We start from the raw sequence: 21,775 nt of genomic DNA on the forward strand, positions 1-21,775 counted from the left end.
CGGGCAGACGGGATAGCGCGCTCCTGTCCTCGGCCCCCTGGCTTAACGTTTGGCGTCGTTTCAGAAGGTCCCGTCCCAGGCGAGACTGCGGGCTCCTGTCCTACAGCAGTACCTTCCTTCTCCGGGATCCCTGGGGTCTTGTGAGCGGTCCTTTCGCCAGTGTGACTGACGTGCGTCATGGCCATGGCGATACCCACTGAGCGCGGACCACGTGCTTCACGTGTGCTGGGATCCCACGTGATTGTTGGGCACCTGGGGACGGAGGCTCCATCCTGGCCTTGTGACCCCTGGGCCTTGCGGGCAGTGCTGGGCGGGTGTTGTCACGGAGGGGTTCCTGGCCCAGCGTCGTGCTGTGGCACTACCACTGTGGTCGGCGAGAGTGGCGCTGGGGGAGAGGGGGCAGTGGACGCGCCTGGTAGCACGGGGTGACGCTGAGGCCGCTGCTTGGCGCACTGGGGCCGCGGCCAGGCCAGGGGTCCTCACCCTCCCGGGAGCCAGCACACAAGGCCGCCTCCCCCTGTGCAGAGTGTGGGCACGGCTGCGGGCTGGCCACTGCTGCCCGCCCGCCAGTGCAGCGCCTTTGGGACAGCTTTTCAGAAATGTCCTGTGGGAACTGAAAACCAAAACATCTGTGGAATCAATTGTTCTGGCCATCGTTTCCTCTTGTCCCCCAGCAATTTCAACATTGTGTGTTTTTTTTTCTGAGCAAGTTGGACTGCATTTTGAGGAAGGTAGGATGGCCATATGTACTGGTGGCCAAAACAGAAGTTCTCTGGTGATGGGCACACCCGTTCCTCGGAGACCAGGGCTTTCCCAGGCTCAGAGTCTGGGCCAGCGGGCCTTTGGCTCTGAGTGTGGCCACACTTGCAGCCCTGTCATGTGGTGAGGCGGCTCAGTGCATCCTGGGAGAATCACCCTGTGCAGTCTCGGAGATGTGGTCCCCACGCATCCTGGGAGACACCGTCCACGTGGAGTCTGGGAGACATGCCCAGTGCAGCAAATGCCTTAACGATGAATTTCTTATCCAAAGACATAACTTTGTGCTGGCCCTGTGATGACTTTTTATGGACAAGTCGTTTGTACGCCTGCAGAGAATACCTGGGTTCCTCCTGTCCCCTGGGGTGCATGCTCTAAGCCCTGCAGTGGGGACTGGGGCACTCTGAGGGTTAAGTTGTTTCTCTCACCTGGAGGCTGCTTTGTCCTTAGGCGATTGGCGTAGACAAATGACATGCTGTCTGGAGAGAAGGGTATTTAAATTACATTGCTGGACTCTGGGTTGCCAAAAGGAAGCCCTCTGGGGAATCATATATACTTGACATGCAGTGTGTAATTGGAACCATGAGAAAGGTTTTTGTTCAGAGCTATTGAAGAGTTTCCTTATTTTAAACCTGTTGAGTCTGGAAAGAGTTGTTTTTGAATTTTTTCTCCAATAGTGACTTTTTATAAAAGTTTAGGATGAAGAGTGTTTCTGCCCCATAAGACACCTCCTCCCTCCCACAGCTTTGGTCGATCAAGTGCCCGGCATGGCCACTCAGCGTCTGTCTCTTGTCCTGTGGGTCCCTGAGTGTCAGAGCTGGAAGCCCAGGGTGTCCTCTTACACAGAAGAGTCTGGAGAAGGCCTGAGGGCTCAGGTGCAGCCAGCACTGCCGAGGAGTAGCAGAAGCAGGCCCCACCCCATCCTTTCACCCCCAGGTCACAGCTGCCACTATCATCTGGGGATGGCTTGCAGCCGATGGGCTCATTTTCTCATTCTCTTGTTAAAGAAATCAGTCATCTCGCTTTCTCCTTCTGCTCTGTTTTGCTTTCTGCAAATCCAGTTCACTGTCGCACTCTGGGGGCTGCTTGCTTTCTCTCTGTTGGAGCCTGTCTAGCACTGTGGCCTTTGGGGTTTGCTGGCAGTCACTTCTTCACCTGCAGTGGAGTGTCAGCACTGATAGTAGTTGCAGGAGTTCTGGAGGGACCCTCAGAGGTCCCTGAGCGGGAGGTTGACAGGATAAGGATGTTGAAGGCTGTGCCGGGGACGCGGGTGGGCAGACGGGTGGCAGGGAGGCCTGAGGCCGGGCGGGCTTGGGTCTCTATTCCTCTGACCCAGCTGTGCAGCAGGACCTTCACACTGTCAGCGGGGCCGGGCATCTACCCGAGGACGCAGCACGTGGGCACGTGCGGGCGCCAGGGACAAAGTCAGGAGGCACAGCCGCATCCCCACTCATCTGTCTCTCTCATGGGGGAGCGAAGGTGCCGGCGTACAGCTCCCAGCCCCTTACAACTGACCTTTTCCAGCCTCGACACAGAGAGTGGTCCAGGTGGATGTCTGGTTGGACCTACGAGGCTGTCCATTTTACCAAAAATAAATGCCAGTCAAGCTGTGTGAAGGCCTCTGTGTGCTGAGCCAGTTGCCCGATAGTGGGACACCAGTCAGCAGTTTTTGTCCTTTCCTCACGACTCAGCGGCCTTTCTGGCCAAAAATGATGCTTCAGGAAACTGGGAACAGACACTGGGCTCCTGACCAGGGGTCAGGCTCCCCAGCAGCTCAGGGACCTCGGGGATGAGCAAGTCCGGGGTGGGGGCCATGTCCACATGGAGGTGGGCTCCTCCCAGGCGGCACTGAGCGTTTCTGAGTGTAGCCGATGTCCGCCTGAAGCAGACAGCGAGATGCTGACCGCTGCCATTCATAGTTGTCTGTTTAGAAATTGATTTTGTCCAGTGGAGCGATAAATTGGGACTCAGCAGGCAGCATCCAGATTTCCCTCAGGCTACAGAATTGCTGACTGGTCTCTCCCAGAACTGCCTGCCCGGCTGTGCTGAGTGACGGTCTGAGGGGATGCGTGTGGCCCTGACATGCGTTTACATGACGCCCTTCTCCTAGGGGTGCCACAGCCCATTAGTTTTGACATTGGTTGGACCGCGAATGGGCTGTGCTGTTAGCACAGAAGGAGAGTGTGGACAGTACCAGAATGCTGGGAGGAATTCCAGGTAAACTAGGATTTTTCCAGGTAAAGCAACCAAAGGCCAACATGAAGCATTGCAGATTTGGGATCGTTCAAGTAGCGATGGTGACTGAAACCCACTAACTCAGTGTGCTTCCTGTGCCTATGGCAGCTGTGGCACTGCCCTCTTGCCAGACCCCACCAGTCTGGCTCGTGAGCGTGAGCTGCTCACAGGGCCTGCTGGGCGTGCCTCAGGAGACCATCCGAGTGTGGTGTGCAGACTGATGGAGGCTGACCCATCTCGTCAGCTTCTGTCGCTCTCGCTCAGCAAAGGTCTCCCAGTGCCCCGAGGGTGTGACGCTAGGTGGAGAAGGTTCCGGGGTGCTGTGCAGGTGCGAGAGGCGGCACGTGCCTGGCTGTGGCCGGTGGGGAATTGGCGTGTGTCCCTGGGGGGCCTCATGAGAGGGGGATGAGGGAGCCAGCTTGTGCAGCCTGCTGTGCTGGGAAGTGAGTCGCTGGGCAGCCTGGAGGCTGAGCGCTGGTCCACAATGACGGAGGGTCCAGCGGGAGGAACTGGGTGAGGAATGACGGGTCCTCGTGAGGTGTGGCCGCTGTCGGTGGACACAGAGCCAGGAGGGGCGGCCCTGGGACGAACCCCAGACCCTGAGCTGTGCACCAGACGATGGCGTGGCCTCCGGCTGAGGTGGGATGTCGGGACAGGCTCAGTGTCAGACGCTGGGGAATTTGAGGGGCCTCTGGCACATCCCAAGGGGGTGCCTGCTGTTGCTGGGTTGAGGAACTGAGGACGTGGCAAGCGGGTAGCTCCATGTCAGGGCCTCAGCACCCAGCTGAGGGGAGGCCAGCTCCAGGCCCCGGAATCCTCAGTGTCATGGTGCGGCCGCCTAGACGTCCTGTTGCTGTCAGGCCTTTAGAGCAGGGTCCTGTGAGGAAACGGGCCTCGCTCCTGCCTGACACGTGTCAGTGATAACATGGCCGTGGAGGTTTTTATTTCGGAGTATGTTTATTTTACGGAATTGTAAGTAGACTTATGTGAACAGTTTATGACTTTTAAAAATAGTTACTGTATGTGTATAACATAAATTGTACAGAGTCAAATCTCGTTTTTGTTTCTGTTTATATAGAATCAAATAGCCTTAGATGCAAAAAGGCAGAAGGGAAATTTGTGTGAATGTTCATAGTTCTACAGTTGTTTCTCGTGGTTTTCTAGGTCCATTTTCCTGGAAGGTCATTGCTGTGATGACAGTTACATGAGCAATCGATACATTACTTTTTCTGACGTCCCTCCCTGGAGTGTCTTCTCTCACTATCTGCAGATCCCAGTGGCAGTGTCGCTCGAGGTGCACAGAGGGTGTGTGTGGGGGGCCTGGGCGGCCGGCTGGCATAGACATGCACGAAAGGGACGGCTAGGGGTCCTGCCGGCCGTTGGTTTGTGCTGCTTCTTGGGACCCCTTGCCTCTTGCCACTGGCTTTGAGCTGCATTCTTTGTTTTCTTTGTTCGGTGGTGGGTCTCCTTCACTGTCTCGTGCTGGTCGACCTTCACGTATGTGAGACTCGCTTGCCGGGCGTATGTGGGAAGGCCCGGCCCCAGTGTGGACGGCACGCGTTCCACTCGTACCCTGACATCCCTCATCCTGTCAGCACCCTGTGGCCTGGGGTGTGACGCTGGGGAACACCGGAGGCTGGCCGTGTGCTCCGGTGGAAGGACTCGCTCTCTGAGACCTCCCTCGGCTGACCGTCCCGAGGGGCCATGGGCCGTGTCCTTCCTGCCACTGTCTGTCACGCGGCCTCACGGTCAGAGATTGATCCGCAGAGGCGGGCGGCTCCTGAGCAGCAGCCTGGACACGCGGTCGCCCGTCTCCCGAGAGCCGGGGTGCACTCTTCTTGCTTTCCACGCTTCTCTGAGCAGCGGACCAGCCGCTCGCTGCGTCAGGCGGCACCGCTGTGTGCTGGGCTCCATCAGCTGGGACTTGCTGAAGAGCCTGATCAGTGTGGCTTCTTAAAAATTTAACGTTCTGTCTTTGAATTTCAAATTAAATTTTTTTCTTTTTTTAATACATTTTATTGGGGAATATTGGGGGACAGTGTGCTTCCCCAGGGCCCATCAGCTCCAAGTCCGGTCGCCGTTTTCAATCTTTAGTTGCAGGGGGCACAGCCCCCCAACCCATTGCAGGAATTGAACCGGCGACCGTGTTGTTCAGAGCTCGCGCTCTAACCAGCTGAGCCATCCAGCCGCCCCTAAAATTTTTTCTTAAGCTTTTTTCTATTATAATTACTTTAAGAAGTTCTAAATATTGTTTGGTTCATTTATAAGCTCAATTAAATTCTCTTATACCATTAAAATCCTATGCATGCATGTAATATATTTTATTTTTAAGTAACTTACATGTCTGTAATTAGCAAATCTTCCCAAGTACTTGAAATACACGAAACTGATCAATTTAATGTAAAACAGTAAAATTTTAGCTCCTTTAAACATTCTAGAGCTCTTACCATGTCTTAAAATTCTCTTTATATGAGAAATCACTTATGTAATATTAAATTATTCAGACGTTTTCAAATGGAACCTGGATAACCTGTTATGTATTTCAAATTACCGTAAACATTTGATATTTTAGATCATTAATATACAGAAGAGCCAACAAAATGTATACACATTTTAAGGAAGGAAAAAACTGGATGAAAATTGTAACACTCAATATGCACCGGTAACGAAAGATGAGCACAAGTCACGTGGACACACGTCTCTGCCCCCCGGTGTACGGGTCACCCCTACAGTGCGGACGTGACCACAGGCTTGACTCGCTTCACCACTTGCTTTCTCAGTTCTAAGCTCCCCGAGGGGACTGGCACCCTGCGAGCACAGCTAAGATGCCTGTGTGACTGGGTGCTCTGCCCCGGGTCATTCCTCAGCTGCCTGCTGTGGGCCAGAATTGGAAGCGGTCCGTCTGTCATGGTCCCCTGGCCAACAAGACCCCAGGGACTACTGTCCCCAGTGATGTTGCTAGTCGCCCTGTAGCCCCTTCCTCACTGCCTGGTGGGGTCTGCGCTCCAGCGTCTCAGGTGGGCAGCGTCCCTCCAGTGGCCTGGCAGGCATTTGCGTGCTGATTTGTAGGGACTTTCATTTCTTGGTGTATGTTTTAGAAAACGTTTGCCCATGGTTGGAGCTGGGGGACTTGTATTTCCCTCCAGATGTTTCCTTTCTGACAAGGCCCTCAGTTCTCCAGAAGGACCGAGCTGGATGCTGTACGGGCAGCCCGCCGCGTGGTGCTGAGGTGCCAAGCGTCGTGTCACGACCGCAGAGCTGTTTCTTTAGAAGCACACCGGCCACCACAGCCCATCCTCACAGTCTGTCCTCCTCTCCCTAGTGGTGGCCGTGATCCTCAAAGCGCTGACCTACGAGGAGAAGCGGGGCGCCTGCAGCGTGGGCACCAACGTCAGAGATGCCGCCTGCTATGTGTGCTGGGCCTTCGCACGAGCCTACGAGCCGCAGGAGCTGCAGCCCTTCGTGGCCGATATTTCCAGGTAAAACTGTTGGTGTCCTTCCTGGCTGCGCTGCACCCACCCCCGTCGTCCCTCATCCCTCTCCCTTGTCTGTCGATCGCGCCCTCCTGAGCGTGTGTGAGGTGCCGGCTGCATGGCACCTTCCCATGGTGGTGTGAGACGTAGGTGCTTGGACGCTACTGAAATCGTTTGAAAGGTGCCTGTGAAACGCAGCGGCTCAGGGGCAGAGCTCTTCGTGGGTCAGCAGCTCAGACCAGTGTTTAGGGGGAATGTTCTAGAGGCTGTGGCGGACCAGATCCTTAGACGGAGAGCCGCATCTTGGGTGGTGTGGGGACACAGGCGGGGAGCCCGTGAGGTCCTGGCGGGGTTGTGACCCCACGCATCTTGTGTTTTACCAAGAGATGCATTTTGGAAACAGCTGTCATGGCCTCCACCTCCACCGAGAATGCAAAGGGGAAGCCTGCGGGCGAGGGCTGGGGTCTGTCCGGTGTAACTTTCTAGTGTTGATGCGCCAGCTCTCGAATATTCACTGGCGACTTCAGCAACACCTCTGACACTTCAGCATAGCTTTGTGAGCAGGAAAGAGACTTTCGCCGAGGTGTCCTGTGACCCCAACTGTGCCGCCAGTGAGAGGCCCGGCTCCTGAGCGCACAGCAGGGCTCCTTTCCTGTGGGGTCTCAGTGTGTGCGTCCAGCTGAGCCCCCGAAGGTGTCTGGGTGCCTGTGCCATCGGGCCCCACTTTTAAGATCTGGTTGTTGTTTTTTTGGGAGAAATGCAAAACACATGTGTCCTAGTACAGGGAATTTTTAAGTTAATTTTTGTACTCTGATTTCTTAGTCTGGTTTTGGACTGAACTAAGTTCCTTTGACTTTAAGAAGGTCAGTGTGTATTTCTTGTTGTTTGTCAAGTTGACAGAGGAAGAGGAACGCTGAGCTGGTGCAGCGTCTGCGTCAGTGGGTGCAACTCACTTACCTGACGACTTTTACTAGGAACCAGATTTCAGAGTTCTGCTCAGGTCATGGAGGCTACCGTCCACAGCTCTGTGGAAGATGGCACCTGAGATCTGTGCGTGACACCGCAGCTCTGCCCCAGCCTCCTGGCTCTGCCCCAAGGCTCTGGCTCCCCTCCCTCTGGCCCGAGTGTGCCCTGGGTGAGCAGGCCCCTGCCGCTGCCCAGTGTGGGCTCAGACGTCCGGGCGCTGGAGCGGCCGCTCGCACGGCTGTTGCATCTTGCCGTTTCTAGGGTTGGGATGGGGTCCTCAGGCCTGCTCGCTGCCCAGGAAGTGCCTCTGGCCTCCGTCTCTCAATCTTGACTTCTATCAAAGCACAGCCTACAGAACAGCCTGAGGATTTTGATAAAGTTCAAGGAGCTAAAGTGCTTCCAGGAATTCGTACAGATGTCTGGTCTCCTAGTCTCGTCCACCCTTGGGGGGAGGGCAGTGGTCTCGTGCAGATGTGGCCCAGGATAAGGGCTGGCTGTGGCCAGGAGGCCAGTCTGCCTGCGTCTGTGTCCCTCCCTCGGTGCTCCCGAGTCAGGAGCTCAGGGGAGGGCCAGGCGCCTGGGCCCCCTGAGGCTGTGCTCCTCACTGTCCCCGCTCTGTTGGCAGGCTGTCTTCTGCTTTCTTCTCAACTGTGTGGAAGCTACTTCTGGATCTAGAAAACGAATGCAAAACAAGGGTTTTCCTTACTGCTTCCTTTAGCATCGCAAGACAGCACAACGCCTCTCAGCTGCTCCTGTCTCCCTCAGTGAGCAGTGCTGGGGGGGCGGCGTGTGGCTGTTCTTGCCACACGAGGGGCCACGCAGGACACTTGCCCTGAGTCGGGCAGCTGGGGGGGCGGAGTCGACACAGCCCAGGTGTGGGTTTCGGTACCAGCTGCCTCTGCTGGAGGCCGATGTGTGGCAGGGGACTCTGGCCCCAGCGTGGCCGTTCCCATTTCTATGTGAATGAGTCCGATGCTGTCCCTTGTCAGTTGAATGTTTGTCGGAGCTGTAATGTTTGTGGGGCCCTCCCTGGGCCTGAGTCTCTGGAGAAGAGGAGCAGGGCCCGGCTGAGGAGTTGGGGTGGGCCGGGCAGGAAGGCTGGCACAGAGGGCGCTGGCCACCACTCACCCTGCCCCCACGTCGGGCAAAAGCTGCTGCTTGCGCCAGAGTCAAGAGGCCCCATCCCGACTGGGAGGGAAGCCATGCAGGTGGAAGGCCCCAAGCCCTAACGCCACGCGGCTCCCGTGGGACAGAGAAGGGTGGCTTTGGCCAGGGCGCTGGGCTTTGGGGAGGGAGGCTTTTCCCACCACAGCTCTACCTTCTGCTTCTGCAGCTCGAGAACTTGTCGTCGCAGCACTGGTCTCGGTAGTGATTTGATGAAGTGCAACACCGATCTGTGAGAACTGGAGGGTGCTGAGCGTGGCATGGGCGTCAGAGACCACAGCCACTCAGTCCTTTGGGTTCCGGGCGTGGGCGGGTCACGCCTGGTCCAGGCCTGGACGGGGACCTGACGAGCTGCACGGGGCCAGATGGGTATGCGCGTGTGTGAAGGGGACTTGAGCTTTCACGGAGGCTGAAGGGCTCGGGCTGTCTTACTCCAGGTCACCCCTCCATTGTTCAGAAAGGGAACGACACATGGGGGCCTACTGGGCACTGTGAGGGGTCCTGGCCACGTGCCGAGCTTTCTGGAGCACGGCTGTGGCAGGATGGGCTTTGAAGGGCCCAGCGACAGCTCCTTGTGGGCCATGTGGGCAGCCAGGCCGTGTCACAATGAAAGTGGCCGCAGACCTGCTTGCGGCTGAGGACGGAGCCAAGCCCATCCTGTGAGGGGTCCCCTTGAGGGGTCCTGTGGATCCTGGAGGGTCCCGCCCGTGTGTCTGGACCACGATGGGAGGGTGTGGAGCTGGGTTCATTCACTCACCTTTCTGAGCTGGGGGTCATTGTAAGGACCTCACTACCCACAGGGACCCGAGAGCATTCACTGTGGTGGTGGCCAGCGTCCTCTGCAGAAACGCACGTGGCTGCACTGGGCCCTTTGATCTCAGGGGAGGCATGTCCCGTGGCTTCCTGGGCATGCCCGGGGATGGCTGAGGAGCTTACACAGCAACTCTCACGCGGAAACCTCTGCTGGGGGTGGAGAGGGGGCTTTCAAATTTCTCCTAATTAACATAGGAGTTACCGGGCCTCTGGCAGTTTCTGCTTGAAAAGGCCCCTCTCGTGCCCTTTCCCTGTGCCCTTCCTGGGATGGGACCAACCAGTGCCCTTTGGAGCCGCGCCCAGCTGGGTTTCAGTCCAGTTTGGCAGGTTTGGGGGGAACCTGTGCTGCAGCCCTTCCCGGTCCATCTGGACTGCAGGCATCCAGGGTGGGCGGGCGGGCGGGCGGCCTGGAAGGTGAGTCATGGTGCCCGGTGAGCCTCCGGCCCCAGGAGTATCGGTCGGGGTGTGGCCTTCAAGACGTGCCTCCTTTGGTTTCTAATAAGTGACCACATTTTAATTGTCAGCTTTTAAGCCATTAATCCTGGCATATGATAAGATCTTGATATCGTTATACTTTCACAAACTCTTCAGTGGGTCCTGCAAGTGTACACAGTTGAGATCAACATGTAGTTCTGTCAGTGAAATAGAAACACCTGGTAAGAAGGCGCAGTGACGAGGAGGCAGGGCTGGGCTCCGCTGGCGCCCACGCAGAGTGAGAGGTCAGGCGGGGCCTCTACCGTGCGGGCGCTGGCAGGCTCAGCTGCCCGCTTTCCCTGCAGGAGCTGGAGGGCTGTCTGAATGGGCACTGACCCTGGTTCATAAATGTCACAGAGGAAGTTTTTAGGCAAATGCAGTCGTGTTGTGAAAACCTGTATTTCCTAAGCATTCTACACAGATTCAGAGATGGAACAGATTTTTGTGGAAAGGCAAACAGGGCTTCCTGAAAAGCTAAGTGGATTTCAGGAGCAGGGAGACAGGGGCAGTTAACGTGGTCCAGAGCCGCCAGCATTATCTGGAACCTTCTCATCAGATAATGAATTTGCAACAGAAAGCGAATTTGCAAGATGAAAAAGGAAAATGAGCCTGCACTGCTGGTTGGTTGTCGCCTTCCAGCAATTTCCTCACCTGAAACTCTGTGGGAAGCTGAGTGGCTGTTGTCATCAGCGCAGCCCTTCCCCTGCCAGGGGCGCAGCCAGGCAGCCAGGATTGGCTCCCAGATGTCTTCCTCGAGGGCACGGCTGCCCTGAAAAACCAGGAAATGGCAAATGTGGCTCAAAGCTACGTCTTGTTCTTCCCAGGGAAGATAACCCTTTTGTTTTTCAAGTTCAGTGGCAGTTACCGACCACAGACGGCCCCCACTGTCCACCTGGTACACCCCCACTCAGCCTCCATTTTAGCTCATCTGTGACTAAAAGCAGCTTTAAAAAGCCTGTGTTCACCACGGTGCTGGCTGTGAGCTTGGATTCCCATGCTTAGGGAAGGAGAGCCCACCCATAGGTCTGGCGTTTTACTTGGAAAACAAGGTGATTTGCAACTTTCAAACAAGATGGATGGATAATAAATTGTTAGTCCGATATTTAAACCTGTTTTGATTTTGAAACGATAGGATTCCTCTTAAGGTAAAACAGTGTATTTTGCTTTTTATCGCCGTGAAATATCATATAAACTAACACACTGACTTTGGGGTGAGACCTGCTGCTCCTTGTACAACCTGCTAGTAAAGCCAGGAGCCCGGGGCTGGGGCAGGTCGAGGCTCGCAGCTTCCCCTGACTCGGACAAGAAAGAAAGTCCCTTTCTGTTTGACACAGACCGTTTCTGTGTTGGGAAATCCTGAAGTATCGCCTGAACTCAGGCAGTGAAAGCAAACGGGTGAAGAACTGAGGCACGGCCTGGCCCAGGGAAACGCGTGTGCTGCTGGCGTGTAGTGGTGCTGTCCACGTCTGCTCATGTGACTGACACAGCTCCTGTGCTGAGGGAAGCTTCCGGGGCGCGTGTGGGACAGGGGCCCTTGGGAGCGTTGACATTTATATTTAAGAGATTATCTTGGCTGTTTTTGTTTGAAACATGCTAGTATTTCTAGATGAGCCAGTTTTGTTCTCAGTGTGAGATCAGTTTTCTAAGTTTAGTGCAAATCAGAAGTGTTAAACCTGTTAAATTCCCAGTATAAGCAGTTGATTTGTTGAGTTAATGTAAGAGTTGATAATTAATAGCTGTGTGTTTAAGTGGTGTTATATTTGTCCTACCACGCTCTGTGCAGTTTGGTAAAATATGAGTAAAGCAGTAAATATTTTAAGCCCTTTACTTGTGAGTGTGAAAGCATCAGATTAAAGGGGGTGTGGCCTGGTGCAGGGGTGCAGGGGCCCGGGTCGCCCGCTTCCTGCGAGCACACGTGCGCTCGGGCTGCGCGCTCACGGTGGCTTCTGGCCGGTGCTGGGCGGAAGCAGAGCTCCTTCCGGGGCGCCCAGGACACACGCCGGCCGCTCCACAGTCACCGCTCTGGGGCCGGTACACGCGGGCACCGACACCCGTGGGCCAGGCCGCGTGGAGCCCCTTCCTGGGCAGCCAGCCGTGGTCGCAGGGAGGGAAGGGGCTGGCGGCACCGCGCACACCACACCGCAAGGAGCCTTCAGCACAGCCTTTTGTTAGTGTTTTGGTTCAGTGGCAGCATAAACCGAGGCCAGACGCCAACCGGCCGCGTCCCGCAGAGCAGGCTGCTCATCTGTGCCGGGCGGGGGGTGGCCCAGGACGAAGTCGTGACTCTTCTCAGGGGCCCTGCCTGCAGCAAGGAAAGCTTGGTGGAAACTGGACTCAAGCTGTCCCGGGCAGGGCCAGCGTGTCCACTGCCGGCGGCCCGGCGGTGGGCGGGACCGGCGGTGGGCGGGGCCGGTGGTGGGCGGGGCCCGGCGGGGGGCGGGGCCAGGCGGTAGTGGGGGGCCCGGCGGCGGGCCGGGGGCAGGCAGTGGGGGGGGGGGCAGGCGGTGGGCGGGGTCCGGCGGTGGGCGGGGCCTGGGCCTGGTCTCGGGTGCCCGCGGCCTGGCCATCTCAGAGCAGTTGTCTGAATGGACTTGTGACTTAGCTGTGACCTGCCAGGGCTGTGGCTGGCTTCCACGGTGGCAGGTGCTTTCACGCTTCTTCTCTATATTGGTTCTGTTCTCTCTTCATTAGTCAGTGTTCAGTAATTCAAAAATTATAATTTAAGACAAACAGGTTGACAGGAAATTTCAAGACAGTGTAAAATGTGAACTTCGTGTATTGGCTACACCTAAAATCAATAAAAATATCCGTCCACATTTTTCTGGGTCAGATTTTAAAGGAAAGTGGAAATGCTTGGATACTACCTTTTCCTAAAATACGTATGATCTTATGAATAGAGAAGCTGTTATTAATATGTAAATGTAGCACTTAAATTTCCACTAATTCTGAGATATTTAGATCAAAGTGCAAATACGTTTCTATTAAGAGCAGTAGTTATAATTTTTAAGTTATGGAAAGATTATATTAATATGTGTTGCTCAGTTCAGTGATTTCTAAAATTTCCTTAATAGCCATAATGGTGCTGAAATAGAATTAACTGATCTTAAAATGTTCCTGCTACAGGAAGATGAATTTCCTTTAGTTTTAAGGGCAGTATTTTTTTTAGAATCTCATTTTGGCTGCAGTTTGTAATAAAGAGTTTAGGGAGGACACAGGAATAACTGTTAATAGAGTTTTGCTGAAATTACTTTCAGTTTCAACTGAGTAACAGGAGTGCTATGGAAAGGACCCCAGCTACTAACACCGGGTCTTTTAAAATCTTCCCATATTTAGTTTTTTTCCAAAGACCTGTTAATTTTGAACTAACTTTAGACTTAAAGAAGAATTACAAAAATAATAGGAAAAGTTCTCCTAAGCCCTTCGCCCGCTTCCCCTAATGTTGGCATCTCACATGGCAAAACCCAGGAGAGGGTCGTGTCACCACGACTCAACCTACGGCCAGTGCTTGGCGACATGCCGCTGAGTGTCACATGTGGGGCACGTCCCTCACTTACTGTGGCGGATGCTGGTCGGCCCAGGATTGTGTGCTCCCTAAGCGGTCAGTGTCTTCAGGGTACTTAGGGACGACACAGCGGCCCTGTGCGCCTCAGATTTGCACCACCAGTTTCCATGCCCATCGGGGGGCCAGCCCAGCAGACCCCTGGTGCTTCTCTTCCCCTTCTTTTGGGAGGAAAAGGTGTCCCTTCTGCCCCTTGCTTTCCTCCAGTTGTTTATTGACGCCAGTGTGGACTGGTGGGCACTTCTCTGATTCTTGGGGTTTGCGTCCGCTGCTGCAGTCTTTTTGGGGCTCCATTGCCCACCTCCGGCCGTGGGAGCTGCTTCAGATCTGCACCTGTGTCCTTTCCAAGGACCCGTCCTTTTAGTTTTTTGAAGACTGTCTTCTCTCTAGCACTACAGAGGCCCCAGGCTTATGCTTTTCTCCCGCACCCTGGCCCTGGGATCAGCACTGTCAGGACCCTGCACCCCCTTAGCCGTGGAATTTAGATCCCGGGCCCAGATCCCACGCCTGTCAGGAGCACAGGCGCCTCCCGGTCTCCAGCCCCCGCCTGCCCACACCTCCTCCCGGCCTCGTCCTCTGCACTGTGTCCTCCCACCTTTCTAAGCCCCGTGTCCACTGCCGTAGTAGCCCCTCACTTTCTGATAGTTTCTTCTTAACTTGCATGCCGTTTTCTGGGTTTTGACAGATTGCACAGCTACAGCACTAAACAACAACCCATCACCCACATTCCCTCCCTCAGCCCTTTGTAGTCAGCCCCCGCCCCTGGCCACCACGTCTGCTTTTGGTCCCTATAGTTTTACCATCTCTAGAATGTCTTACAAATCAAAGTACACAACGTATAGGCTTTTGATTCTGGCTCATTCATGTAGCAAAAAACCCAGGGGAGGTCACGGGTCTGACCCCGTCTCACGGGGCCGACACCAGGACGTCGCAGGGCTGGCTCCTCCTGGAAGCACTGGGGGAGACCTGTCCCTGCCCCCCAGCTCTGGAGGCCCCGTCCCTGCCACCACCTGCACAGACACAGCTTCAGCCCAGTCATCTCCCTGCCTCCCTCTGGCTCTCTCTCTCCGGCCTCCATTTCTGAGAACCTGGTGATGACACGGGCCTGTCAGGAGACTCCCCTGTTGTAAGACCAGCTGACGAGCAAACCTAATTGCACCTGGGAGGTAACCCCCAGTGGCTGGCAGCAGGCCACTCCCAGAGCCTGCACAGCTCTGGGGCGCTGGGCTGCCCATCACAGGTCCGCGGACACGCTGCCGCTGCGGGGGGCTTGGGCTCAGGCGGCTGCTGTCAGGCTGGCAGAGCTGGGGTGCGGGCGTGCCATGGGGAGACCCAAGGGTTTGGTGGGAGGGGCAGGTCCAGGATGTGGAGACAGGTGTGGGCAGTGTCAGGCCCCAGCGGTCCCACAGGTAGCCACCTCCCTGTAGGGGGACCTTGGTGTGTCTGAAGTGGTCCTTTTAAAGACGTTTTCTCTGTAGGCTGCTCTGAGACGCAGACCCTCATGTCACGCAGACACGGCGGTTTGCCTGCACGCCGGCCCGAGCCTTCGTTTTCTGCAGTCAGATGAGGCCTCTTGTGTATCCGCAACAACAAGCTGTTGTGACCCAGTGAAGACAGATTTGAATGAAGCCTGATCAGTGTTAGGAGCTTGGAAGGGCTTCCTGCTTTCTGATGTGGTCGTGGAGTGGCTGCGGGACGTGGCCATTAGTGGGACGGCGTGACACCCAGCGCCTGTTTTCTGTCCTTGGCTGGCTGCTTCTGGGGAGGGGCAGGGGTCGTCAGCGACTGAGCAAATGACAGACGGGTTCTCCAGGCAGAGTCCCAGCTCTCTGCACATTCCTGCTAATGAATCGGCCCCTCTCTTCCACAGTGCGCTGCTCATTGCCACCGTGTTTGACCGAAATGTGAACTGCAGGAGAGCGGCCTCTGTAAGTTTTCCAGTTTGTTCCTTGCGTGTGGGGGGAGGGCTCTGAACTGTGCCTGCCCCACCGAGCACGCATGGCCTCCTGGGCGGGGCCCTGGGCTCAGAAGGAGGCACGCTGGTGAGCGGACGCCGAGGGCGGCTCCTGGAGAGGCCTCGTGGTGGGTTGGCAGTTCCCCTCTCCTCTGGGTCTCCTGGGATCAGTTGGCATTAAATGCCCATAAATCATGAGCGTGCTGAGAACCACACACAGCCCAGGGTGGCCTGTGGTCCGAGCAGGGGAACATGGCTTCCGTGAGCGTGGCCTGGACGTGACCGAGAGCAGGGGCAGAGGTCAGACCAGCCACTGCAGTCAGGCTTGGCTGGGGCCTTGCTGGATGTGCCTGGCAGGGGCTTGAACACAACCTGGCCCCAGAGCCCAGTCACATGTGGGGTGGGTTGGGGTGGGAGAGTCACACGTGGGCGGGCTCCACGGTGGCTCCTGAAAGGTGCTACCCTGGGCCCCTGCTTCCCCACAGAGCTGGGCTGGGGCTCTGGCTTCCGCAGCTTCCCGAGGACGCCAGTCAGAGGTGACAGCTGCAGGGCTGTGTCCCTGTGGTACTTGTGACCCAGCTTTGTGCTTGGCTGGCTTATTTAGGGTCAGTCACTCGTGTCAGGCTCAGACACAGGCTGGTGTAGGTTGTGAGGGAACGGAGGCCGGTCTGAGACCCGCATGGCAGGGCTGGCTCGGCACAGAGCTGGTGGCTGAGATGACAGACCCACCTCAGATGACAGCTTTGGTTTCAGGCGCAGACAAGCAGCTGCACAGCTTTCAGGGTTAAGGACGCCGTGAAGGCAGTGGTTTCAGAGAGGAGGCTGGCGCTGGCCCCCCGGGGAGGTGGCGCCGGGAGAGCCTGGTGCTGGGCATGGTTACCACGTCTGCATCGTCAGGCCTAGCGGGACACTGCTGAGGGGGTGTCACTGGCCACCATGGCTGTCAGACCAGGAGAGGTCCAACCCTGGAGAGGAGCAGGCTGAAGACGGGCTGGGACCTGGACAGGACTTAGCGTAAGCCTCGGTGTCCAAAACGGGCTTTCGTTCGGTGGGGCATGAGTATGTCCTGTGGGTGGGGCCTGAGGAGGGGAGAGGGTGCCCAGAGGAGTCCAAGCGAAGGCCCCAAGCTGGAGACCGGAGAGCTGCCCTGCCTGGCCCTGTGGGCTGCCACCATGTCACGGGGGCAGATTCTCCCATCTCAGGAGTGGCCCAGCCCCCTGAACGCAGGCAAGTGTGGGGGCCTCCCTCGGGAGCACGCAGCCCTCAGATTTGGGGGCTGAAAGCAGGTGTTCAGGTGCCAAGAGGACAGTGGGCACGTGTTTCCAGGGGCTGGTGGTCGAAAGACGGTGAATGGGCTAGCTTTGCCTGTCGGGCCCTGGAGGTCCTGCTGGACGGTGTGTGAACTTGAGGGACAGACAAGAGCAAGGAGTCATATGAAGAGACTGACAAACCGTCACTCTGATCACTTGTCAAACCGTGCGTTTATGATTTGTGCACGTTTCCAAAAGGTTTTAAAGAAATTAATGGAAAAGGATGGCTGTGCAGGAGATTCTGCATGTGGCTGTGGGGGCAGGTCTGCGGTTTCCTCTGTGCCTGGCGAGGTCAGACACAGGCTTGAAGCAGAGACCGATGACAGGACACCCTGGTGCACCCACACTCCTCCCACAGGCAAGGCGCCATCGTAAGCGGGAGTCATTTTTTTTATTGGGGAATATTGGGGAACAGTGTGTTTCTCCAGGGCCCATCAGCTCCAAGTCATTGTCCTTCAATCATAGTTGCAGGGGGCGCAGCTCAGCTCCAAGTCCAGCCGCCATTTTCAATCTTAGTTGCAGGGGGCACAGCCCACCATCCCATGTGGGAATTGAGCCGGCGACCTTGTTGTCAAGAGCTCACGCTCTAACCAGCTGAGCCACCCGGCCGCCTGTGAGCAGGAGTCTTGCTGGGGAGATTGCCATGCCCCCAGGAGCCAGCCAGGCTGACACAGGGACACATTTGGGGATCGTGAGTGTCACCCTCGAGGCCAAGGCAAATAGGACAGGCGGGGTGGCAGAGGACAGATGGGGGCAGTGGCATGGCCGTCCAGGAGAGGTGCCCGCGCGCGGTCGCTGACATGGAGTCACTGGGCACTTCCTGCAGCAGCACGGGGTCCCTGGGCTTCTCCATGGGTCCCAGCAAATGCAGCCTGAGCCGCGAGGGTTTCCTCCCGTCCCACGTGAAGGAGGCAGGTGGGGCGTTGGGGCGGGTGTCACTTCTGTCTTCCCGCTCCACATCCCCACACCACATGCTCCCCAGAGCCCTCAGCACCGCAAGAGGACACGTGGGATGTGGGTTCTGGTGTGACGGACCCCTGAGGTGTGTAGCAGTGGCTCTGAGCTGGAGACAGTGCTGCACACGCGCAGTGGGGCTGTCAGGAGGACATGGGAAACACACGGGCCCGTAGCACACCGTTCTCCTCTTGTCTGGAGTCACTTCTCAGGGCTGGTGGTGTGTGTGTGTGTGTGTGTGTGTGTGTGTGTGTGAGTCTGTGAGTCTGTGTGTGTGCACGTGTTTACGTGTTTGTGTCAGTCTGTGTGTGACTGTGTATCTGTGCGCATGCTTGACTGTACACGCGTGTTTGTGTGTGTATGTGAGTTTGTGTGTATGTGTGTGAGTGTGTCCACACGTGTGTGTCTGTATGTGTCTGAGTCTTTGTGTCTGAGTTTGTGCACGCTTGTGTGTCTGTGTGTGAATGCATGTGTGTGTGAGTCTGTGTGTCTGTATCTGTGTGCACATGCGTGTGTGTCTGTCTGTGCACACGTGTCTGTGTGTGCGTGTTCAGTTCCTTACAGTTCTCCACACAAGGTCTCGTCATCTGTGATTAAAGAGAAGTACGTTTCCTCTCTGTCTTGGTGCCTTTCATTCTGTCCTTTGTCTCAGTGGAGGAGGAGCTGCCAGGAAAGGCGGTGCTTAGTAGAAGGACTGACAGTGGGCACCCCACCTTGCTGGTCTCGGGGGGAGGCGCGCGGTGCCCCCATCGAGTGTGCTGTTGGTTGTCGGGAGGTTTTTATCGTGAGTGGATGTTAGATGGTCACATGGTTTCTTCCCTTTATCAAGGTGTTCTCTCGTGTTACTTGATTTTCCGACATTAAACCAGCCTTGTGCTCATCCTGGGACACAACCCACTCGTCGTCAGTCATGCTTCCACACGTTGGAGCTTTCACTTGGCCAGAGTTTTCTTGAGCACTTTTGAGTCTGTTCCTAAGGGCTATGGGTCTGTTGTGTTTGTTGTGAGGTGTTTGTGTGGCTTTGAAATCAGGGTGATCTGGCCCCACGGGAGGAGTTGGGAGTGTGCCCTCCTCTTCACTTTGGGTGAAGACGTTTAAACAATTCTTTCTACTTTAAATGTTTGGTAGAAATCACCTGTGAACCCCTGTGATCCTGTTTTGTTTTCTGTTTTATTGGAAAGATTTTAAATTATTAATTCAGTTCCTTACTCGCTGGAAGTCTGTTCAGGTTTTCCAGTTTTTCCTTTAGTGAAGGAATTTCTCCATTTCGCGTTAAGTTGCCAAGTGTAGCCATACAATGTTAGAGGGTGCCCGCCCGTCTGCTGCTCCTGCCTCTGCTGTTTTCTGTCACACGGCACTGTGAGGAGTCTCCTGTTGGTTCTTGGCCTGTTCTCTGTTTGGTTTCAGTGGCAGCTCGGGTGCCCGGTCCCAGCCCTCCCGCCCCCTCCCCAGTCTGCCATGCTCGGCACAGTTGCTCGCACGAGGTGGGTGCCCAGCAAACGCCTGTTTTGTGAGTGATGGGTGTGGGCCAGCTGCACCCCCTGGTTGGGTGCGTCCCCTGGGGTGACGGGGAGCAGCACTGGCCTCCCCTTGGGCATGGCCATGCCCTCTGCACCCTGACACTTGCAGGACAGACGTCTCACCCTGCCTCGGGTCCTTTAAAGCTTCTGTGTTTTGAGAGAGGTTTGCCAGGCAAGCTCAGAACCTGCCTGGGTCCCTGCAGTTGCCTCCTGGCGTGTGTGTCTGCAGATGTCTCAGCGATTCCTTGAGACGTCCTCACGTTTTTGTTCTGATGTTTACCCACGGGCAGTACTTGTAAGACTCTGAAAACAGTAAGCGTCTTTTGTTAAATCTGCACTTGAAAATTAACCTTTACGTGTCTCTTGCTTATTGAGACATCTGTTAGGGGGACAAGTAAAACCCAAGGCCTGATGCCTTGTGAACCTTGGGGAAGAGGTGAAATAAAACAACAGGAAGTCTTTCAAGTTACAGTCCGAACCCTTTAGAGTTACTGGGAAGTTCTGTCTCTGCATCGAGCCTCCCAAGTGCCCCTGTTCACCTCGCAGGTGCAGAAGGAAGACGTGAAAGTGACAGGCGCCCCTGTGTGAAGCTCATTTCACAGTGCGTGGTCAGCACCTCGTTACTGGGAAGAAGTTCTCTTTCCAGGACGCTGCTCCTCAGACAAACACGCGTCTCGGCCTTTTCAGCTCCTGCTGAGCTCACGGTCGCGCTCTGTGCTCTGCTCACCCTTGCTCATGGGATGACGGTTCCCACGGTCGGGAGGGCTTGCTGCGGATGGGGTCACTGTCCACTGGCCAGGGCTGGGAGCCCCCCAGGCACCATGGGCCACCCCCACCCCCCATGCAGCCGGGAGGTGGTGGCCCTTTTTCTCCACATGTGATTTGGCTGCTGGGCTTTTATTTAGCCAGTCGATTAGTCTCTATTCCCATTTTTATATCTAGTGCCTTAAATTAGGCATTGGTATGAGCTGGAGGCCACTTTTCAAGACATGTCCAATTGATAAACTTGAACCATTAAATTGTGGTTTTAGACACAGACAACAGGCCCCTCTGCCTGTTGTGAACAGCCAACAGTGAGGACGTTTATGGAAAGTACACGCGTAAACAAAGCCTGGGCCGTTTGCCGTGAACTCACCAACTAGTGTCCAGAAGGGCAAGGCACTCACCTTGATATTTGTTCTTTCTGTTCCTTAGGCTGCTTTCCAGGAGAATGTGGGAAGACAGGTAAGGCTACTTTTAAAAATCTTCTTTCCTGAAACTTCCTGTAGAGGTAGGGGCAGAAATAGTGAAAGCGGCAAACCGCGTGTCGTCTCGCATTGTCACACATTACGTGCCTAACGAAGTCACCTAGAATGAGCTAATACTTAGCACGGTCACTTCTGGTCACAGACTCAGAATGTCACTCAGGTGAGTGTTGACACAAGTTTTCAATGATCAGCAGTGTGTTTCATAGGAAACCCGAATGTGTCAGTAATTTTACACTCGTGACCAAAATCAGAGCCTTGAGCATGGCCGACGCCCCGATGTTGCCAGCTGCCCATGGGCGCTGCAGGGGTGTGGGCAGAGGGCCTGGCATCACAGGGACAGAGACGTGACCCTTGCCCATTCTGTGTGGTATGAGCCAGCTGCCAGAAGCTGTGGGCTCCATGCCCGTCTCCACGGCCCCCCGTGTTGTCGTGCCTGCTGGCCCTGAGCCTCCCGCACCTGTCACCACCGGTCAGCCTTTCTCCCCGAGCTGTTCACCCTGTATGTGATGACGACACCCCAGGATGGGTGGCCAGCCTGCTGGACACTAGGCCAAAGGCAGGTCACGTTTGGGGAGACCAGGCGAGAGGTGCGAGGTGAGCGTGCCAGGAGAGAGGTCGAGAGTGGTGTGGACGAGGGAATCCAGGGCGTGTTGGGCCCCACGAGGAAGGGGCTCGGGAGGCAGGGGAGGGAGGCGGAGACACGGCCCGGAGAGGGAAGCTGCGGTGAGAAAGCCGAGTCCCAGCCTTCGAGCCCGGACGTCTGGCAGGGTACGTGGAGGGGCAGCACCGTGCCACGTGTCCGTGTCTGTGTGCGGCAGGGTCGTAGGGCGCACCCAGCCGTCTGTCTTCACCCTGAGGACCCCGTTCCACGTGCTGGCCTGGCCTCCCGGGTACAGTCCCCCTGCCTGGGCAGCCCGGCTGTTTGCATGGTGATGTGCACACAGTGTGGTGCCCAGCGCTGTGGTCGCAGAGGTCAGATGCAGGCCCAGGAGAGCATGGCGGGCGGCCGGGGCTGAGTGCTGCCCAAGGCTGGGCAGGCGGGTGGGGGACATGAGCGCGGGACCCATGGTGGCCTTAGGCCCATCGGGCAAGTGTGAGGCAGCTCGCAGACGGTCGCAGCTGGGCCAGGTGGGGTGGCCAGAGTGCCAGGGTGATCCCTGCTGTGTAGCTGTGTCACTAGGTGAACTGGCTTTCATGTGTTGTTTCTGAACCAGCCACACTTTCTGACATAGTTTCCATGGTAACAGGTACCCTGAGTCCCTTATCACAATCTGGAATCCAGTCCCAAGTTCAGTGCCTCTTGTGTCACTTTGACTCAGGAGCTGCCTGTCTGAGCGCCACTGGTCCTCA

At 56.1% G+C, this 21,775-nt stretch overlaps 1 protein-coding gene across 1 annotated transcript in view; it reads left to right on the forward strand.

Annotated features, from left to right (window-relative positions):
• The window catches only part of TBCD (tubulin folding cofactor D), a 134,955-nt gene that overhangs the window by 65,098 nt on the left and 48,082 nt on the right, over positions 1-21,775 (forward strand). Inside the window, exons 14-16 of the mRNA XM_074319596.1 lie at positions 6,314-6,470; positions 15,311-15,368; positions 20,373-20,402. Coding sequence (XP_074175697.1) covers positions 6,314-6,470; positions 15,311-15,368; positions 20,373-20,402 — 245 coding nt within the window. The remainder of the gene's footprint in view (positions 1-6,313; positions 6,471-15,310; positions 15,369-20,372; positions 20,403-21,775) is intronic.

Source organism: Rhinolophus sinicus, linkage group LG15, assembly GCF_036562045.2.
Source record: "Rhinolophus sinicus isolate RSC01 linkage group LG15, ASM3656204v1, whole genome shotgun sequence".
Lineage (NCBI taxonomy): Eukaryota > Metazoa > Chordata > Mammalia > Chiroptera > Rhinolophidae > Rhinolophus > Rhinolophus sinicus.